Source organism: Rhagoletis zephyria, unplaced genomic scaffold, assembly GCF_001687245.7.
Source record: "Rhagoletis zephyria isolate East Lansing unplaced genomic scaffold, Rhagoletis_zephyria_1.1 Rzeph_scaffold_01157, whole genome shotgun sequence".
NCBI classification, from domain to species: domain Eukaryota; kingdom Metazoa; phylum Arthropoda; class Insecta; order Diptera; family Tephritidae; genus Rhagoletis; species Rhagoletis zephyria.
In genome coordinates, this window is record NW_016158241.1 from 115,412 (window position 1) to 122,139 (window position 6,728).

Consider the following 6,728-nt stretch of genomic DNA (forward strand, 5'->3'; position numbering starts at 1 on the left):
TATTAAATTTTACTCAACTTGGGTGTAAAAAAAATCATAACTCAAATTGTTGTAGAGTGCACCCCGTAATACTATACTTCAATAGTGCGCAATACTCAGAGCTACCATTTTCATTTTTTTCAAGATGGCATATTTTTTTTTTTTTTGAGTTGGCATATTTTCAAAAATTAATTTTTTTATCAAAAAATGTGTACCTTTTAGAATATTTCTTTTCTTAGAGAATTTTGATGTTTGCATGTGTGACTTTTTTTAATTTTTTCATCGCCTCGTTCTCGTGATATTTGGAAAACTATTAAATCGATTTGTTTTTTAAAAATGTATTAATCAAACTTAAATTCCATATTTATTTATTATTTATGTTTATGCATCAACCCTAAAAATGTGAAACAAATCAAACACATGAAGTGTGAACCCCGTCCGTTTTGGTATGGAACACCCCATATATTAGAGTAGTTCAAAAAAACACTATTTTTGGAAATTAATAAACGCTACATCAAAATATTGTTATTTGTGATATTTTTATTTATTATTTTTTTTTTTTTGAAAAAGTTTTTTTAGAGGTCGCGCTGGTTGGTTTTTTTATAAAAACGCTGATGTTCTAAATTTTTAATTTCCGTGACATGTTAAAATGCAGCTAAAAATGTGGTTTTTACATGTATTGAATTTTGAAAATCTGGCTTCAGATTCCTAATCAACAACAACAGAAACCCACTGGAAACGAGTTTCAACCCTTTATAATGCTTAAAACGTTCAGTATCAACGCTTTAATTTTAGTAATTGTTTTTTTAATATTATCGCCATATTGAGTCCGCCATTTTGAATTTAAAAATATTGACTTCAGATTCGTAATCAACGATCCCAAAAACTCCCGAGTGCCGGTTTTCGAACAAATCCAATCTTTTTTTTTTTAATTAACCGCCATTTTGGATCCACAATTTTGAATTTGGAAAAACTGACTTCAGATTTCCAATTAGCAATCCCAGAAACCCCTTGGTAACAATTTCCAACCCATAATATTGCGTAAATCGTTCAGTATCAACGTTTTAATTTGAGGAGTATCTTTTCGAGATCATATTTTCGAAAACCAGGCGCATTCTAAACGAGGAAAAGAAGAAGTATCTCCTGTCATCAAACAAACAGTCAGCGCATTCGCGCCTTGGCACCCACGTCACTGTTGACAGTTACAATTACGAGAAAGTAGAGAATTTCGATTACTTGGGAACCAGCATTAATACCGATAATAATGTCAGCATGGAAATCCAACGCAGAATCACCCTTGCTCACCCATCACTCTCGACGTACGAAAATCACGCTCTATAAGTCACTCATCATGCCCGTGCTGGTATATGGCGCAGAAGCATGGACAATTACAACATCCGATGAGGCGGCTCTTGGAGTGTACGAGAGAAAGATTTTGCGGAAGATTTACGGGCCTTTACGCGATGGCGACGGTGAGTACCGCAGACGATGGAACGATGAGCTTTACAACGACATGGGCATAATGCAGCGAATTAAAATACAACGGCTCCGCTGGCTTGGCCATGTCGTTCGAATGGACACCGACGCTCCAGCTCTGAAAGTATTCAACTCGGAACCCGCTGGTGGTAGCAGAGGAAGAGGGAGGCCTCCACTGCGATGGAAAGATCAGATGGAGAAGGATTTGGCTTCACTTGGCGTTTCCAATTAGCGTCAGTTGGCACAGAAGAGAAACAACTGGCGTGCTTTGCTGAACTCTACCAAAATCGCTTACGCGTTTACAGCGCCAAAAAAGAAGAAGGCCCATTCTAACTGTCCAGCATTGGTATGTAATTAAGGGAGTATTCCCCAATAATACCAGAGTAATTATATGTAGAGAATACATTTTTAACTGAATTTTAACATGTTAAGAAAATAAAAAATGAAAACATCAGCGCGACCTCTAAAAAAACTTTTTTTTTTCAAAATAAAAGAACACGTTTCGATTTTTTTTTATCACAAATAACAATAATTTGAGGTAGCGTGTATGAATTTCCAAAAAAACAAAAAATTTAAACCATTCTAGTATATATATATATATATATATATTAAATATGTATATGATATTCTTTCATAAAAAAATTTCAATGTATTGTAGCAATATAGCATCAAATATATACATTAAAGTATAACAGTTTTAATTTTTATTAATTTGTTATATTTTTTATTTATTTATTTTTTTTTATCAAGTTAATAACCTCTGGATGGTCCCACTTAGCGGTGGTGAATCGCAGAGTTATTTTTTTTATAAATCCGGAGGGTCCCCCTTTCCGTGGTGAATAGCGGATTTTTCTGGTTTTCAATATTATAGGCTGTACAATCCCCCTGCTATAATAATTGATTCAAAATTTATAAAAATTTTGCTTTAATGTTCTCTGGAAGGTCCACCTTTCGGTGGTGAATTGCAGAGATATTTTTATTTAATAAATCCGGAGGGTCCCCCTTTCGGTGGTGAATCGCGGACTTTTGGTATTTCTAGTTTTGAATGTTTACAGGCTGCACAAGCCCTTTTTGTTATGCATGAGATTTTTTTTAATGTAATTTTTATTAGAAACGTTAAAATATAGCTGCCTTATTAATTTTTCTCTTTTTAATTGACTTCAAAAAGGGAGGAGGTTATCAATTCGTCGGAGTGTTTATGTTATAGCGGCTGATGTTCGGATGAAAACAGAGTTTGTAGATTTAAACTAACTATTTATTAATCAAAGTAGATACGATATAGATTACATCAAAAAAAACGCGTGGAGCTCGGTTACCAACGTATAGCCATAAGAGAGATTGCGAACGGAAAAGAAAGAGAAGAGCACGACCAACCAGCAACAGCAGAATGTCAGGTGAAACACACCAATGATAATGCAGGGTTGCCTTATGCCGATTGCTAACATTCCCCTTGTCCTAATTTATTGGCTAGGTATCTGGAAACGCACTGTTTGCTTGCGCGGTCTCTCCGATCGACGGACAGTGGGTACGCCTGTTTGTACGTTGGAGTTGTTATCGCTGTCCTGCGCAAGGGTCGTTGGATGATCGTTCCTAGTTTGCGGTGCGTTGTTATGGGTGGTTACATTATTTGGATCTACGTCCCACTCTATCTCATCGTCTACCGGCTCGCAGGTGGGAGGTGCTGCCGCTCTCCGTATTTGGTTTTGATGTCTTCTAATTATGCCCCTTGGTGTTGTTATGTTGTACATCATGCGGCCCAATACTTGGTTTATTTTACCTGTAATCCATTTGTTTTTCCCTGAAAAGTTTCGGGCTTGGACTTCTTGTCCTATACAAAACTTCGATTTGGAGTGGTTAGGTACGTGCTGGTTTGGAAAAAGTGCTGAAAGTAGCGTACGAGGCTGTCGGCCATGTAGTATCTCTGCAGGGGATTTCCCTGTGATCGGATTTGGGGTTGAGCGATACGTAGCTAGATATTTACATAGGGCCTTTTCTTTACTTGATGTACCTTTCATTTCCTTTCCAAATGCTTCTTTGAATATTCTTACGAACCTCTCCGCCAACCCGTTAGATGCTGGATGAAAAGGCGCCGTAGTGAGATGAGTAATGGCATTGAGTTCACAGAATTTTTGAAATTCCCACGATGTGAATTGCGTTCCGTTGTCACTTACTATGGTTTCGGGCAGTCCTTCGATGGCAAATACTTTTTGCAGTGCGGAAATGGTTGCAGTTGAAGTCGTTGTAGACATTTCGATGGTGTATGGAAATTTGGATAACGAATCGACTATAATAAGCCACATGCTGCCGAAGAACGGCCCAGCGAAGTCTATGTGAATTCTTTCCCATGGTTTTGCGGCTGGCGGCCAAGATGAATAGTGCTGCTTTGGGCTAGCGGCAGTGGTTGCGCAGATCGCGCAGGTCTTACACAACCTCTCAATTGCTTCATCGATCTTAGGAAACCATACATAGCGTCGGCTAATCTGCTTCATTCTAGTTTGACCCCAGTGGCCCTCATGAAGCATAGCTAGGACTTTTGGCTGCAACGTTGCTGGGACAACCACTCGATTATGCTCTGTTTGCAACAAGACCACGCCCTTCTGTAAAGAAAGCGAGAGTCTACGATCACAATATGATTTAATATTACCGTGCGATTCCGGCAAGTGATGTGGCCACCCATCTTGAATCATTCTTTTAACGACTTGAAGTTGGACATCTTTTTCTGTCTCCTTTGAGACCGTCGATGAGCTAATGGGAAAAGTGTCAAGTGCAGTTTCATTGACCTCATAAACGTTAAGTATCTTATTTTCCCAATAATCGAACTCTAAGTCTTCGCCCATTGGAAGTCGAGAGAGCGCATCTGCGTTGGCGTGTTGTGCCGTATTTTTATACCTTATAGTGTAGTCGTAAGCTTGGAGAAATATTGCCCACCTTTGGAGCCTGTGCAGCGTTGCGACCGGTAGCTTTTTATGGGGATGAAATATGGTGACCAGCGGTTGATGATCACTAGTTAGTTCAAACCTACGACCGTATAAGTACTGGTGAAAACGCGTGACGCCAAATACTATGGATAGTGCTTCCTTTTCTACTTGCGAGTAGTTTATTTGGCTCTTATTTAACGTTTTGGATGCGAAAGCAATTGGGTTTTCCGACCCATCTGGATACCTATGCGATATTACGGCACCGAGTCCGTATTTTGACGCGTCCGTTGCAAGAATTATGGGCAGCTTATCGTTGTGGTGCACGAGCTGTGTCGCTGTTATTATATCATCTTTTAATGCTGTAAAAGCATTGTCCTGAGCCTCGCCCCATTCAAACTTTTGCCCTTGCCTTCTCAAGATATTCAATGCGGACGCCTTTGCGGAGAAATTCGGGATAAACTTATTATAATAGTTGATTTTCCCAATGAAGGCTTCTACTTGCCGCACGTTTTTAGGCCGAGGCATCATTCGGATCGCCTCTAAGCGTTTGGTTGAGGGTTTAATGCCGTTAGCATCAATTATGTGACCGACGTATTCAATTTGCTGACTAGCGAAGGTGCATTTTTCTGGGCGACATCGAAGTCCATTTTCTTCTAGCCGTTGAAAAATTCGGCGAACGTTTGCCACATGATTTTCATCATTTTCTCCCGTAACGATCACATCATCCAGATATACTGCGCAACCAGGGATGCCTGCTATCAGTTGCTCCATAAACCGTTGGAAAATTCCAGGGGCGCTAGAAATTCCAAACGGCATCCTTTGATACTGGAATAACCCAAAGGCTGTGTTGATCACCATGCATTTTTTAGAGCTCTCAGATAGCTCGATTTGGTGATAAGCGTCGCTGAGGTCTATCTTTGTAAAATATTTACCTCCTTGGAGTTTGTACAATAGTTCCTCTATCCGGGGGATGGGGTAGCGATCCACTTGTATTTGGGAGTTAAGGCCTACCTTAAAATCAGCGCACACCCGTATTTTTCCACCCTGCTTCCGTATCACCACAATGGGCGCTGCCCATTCGCTGGCCTTAATGGGCTGTAAAACGTTAGTACTTACTAAGCGATTCAGTTCGGCCAGTACTTCATCGTGAAATGCGAAGGGTAAGTTGTACGGCTTGGAGAACTTTGGCTTTGCGCCAGCCTTAAGATTAATTTCAGCTTTAAATGTAGAGCATAACCCAAGTCCACCTGCGAAAAGGGTAGGGTATTCTTTGGTTAGACCCTCGAGGGATTTAGCTAGTTGGCTACTTGATCGGGGCTCTGTTGAGGATGAGAAACATTGATTTGCTTCTAGATTACTTGGGATATCCATATGAAACCTTAATTTACGGAACCAATCTAGGCCTAGAATATTGGAGGCCTCCTTGTTATCCACTACCACAAGCGGTAGGGTTTCATGTATATTATTACAGTGAACGTTCACCATGGTTATACCTTTTAGTGGTAATTGATGTCCGCCGTATGTCTTTAGTACTTTACTAGTACGCACGCATTTTGGCTTTCCAAGCATCTTATAACCGTCGATTCCGACCAAAGAGCATGATGCCCCCGTATCTACTTGGAAACTGAGACTTTTACCATTTACATGGAGTTTAACTTCAATTTTCTTATCAGTGCCGCTCGTAGTATTAAGGACATTTACCACGCTGATATTTTCGAAAGTTGGTTGGCTAATATCATTAACTACATTAACTAGCTTGGACTTCGATGTCTTACGCTTTTCCGTAGATTTGCATACTGACGAAATATGTCCGGGCCTTGAACAGCTGTTGCATTTAGTCTTCCTTTTGAAATAAATGCAGTCATTTCGCGAGTGTGACGTACCGCACCCAGGGGGCATGATTTAACAAGTTCGAACCGTTGACTCATAAATTGACGCTACCTGTAGTACCTCTTCCAACGTTGGATTTGTTTTCTGTAACGCGGCAGTCCTTACCTTTTCATGCGGTGTGTGCATTACAATCATGTCCCGTATTTTACTGTCAACATACGATTCAGCGCATCCCGTTTTGCAGCATGTGAACATACAGTCTTTCGAGGCGACCCGCAACTCGGCTACCCAATCCGAGTATGTCTGGTCCATTTTCATTGTGGTACGATAAAACTTGAAGCGTGCCGCTAGCACGTGTTGCTTCTCAATGAAATGGTCATTTAAAGCCGTGGTTATCTCCTTAAAAGTTTTTTCTTTTACTTTACCATCAAAAAGCTTTTGTAACAACTCTAAATTGTCTGCTCCAACCCAACTGAGTATACATGCGCGTCTCGTTGGCTCTTCCGTCACCCCATTAGCCAGGAA

General features: G+C 40.2%; 1 protein-coding gene across 1 annotated transcript; it reads right to left on the reverse strand.

Annotated features, from left to right (window-relative positions):
* Positions 1 to 2,915: 2,915 nt before the first annotated feature.
* Positions 2,916 to 6,272, reverse strand: LOC108362976 (uncharacterized protein K02A2.6-like). The gene has a single exon (XM_017616149.1). The coding sequence runs from the start codon at positions 6,270 to 6,272 to the stop codon at positions 2,916 to 2,918; it is 3,357 nt and encodes a 1,118-aa protein (XP_017471638.1).
* Positions 6,273 to 6,728: the final 456 nt, after the last annotated feature.

Bases quoted from the DNA above. Each gene is read 5' to 3' on its own strand.
- LOC108362976 (XM_017616149.1), bottom strand. From the start codon at position 6,272: ATGCCCCCTGGGTGCGGTACGTCACACTCGCGAAATGACTGCATTTAT.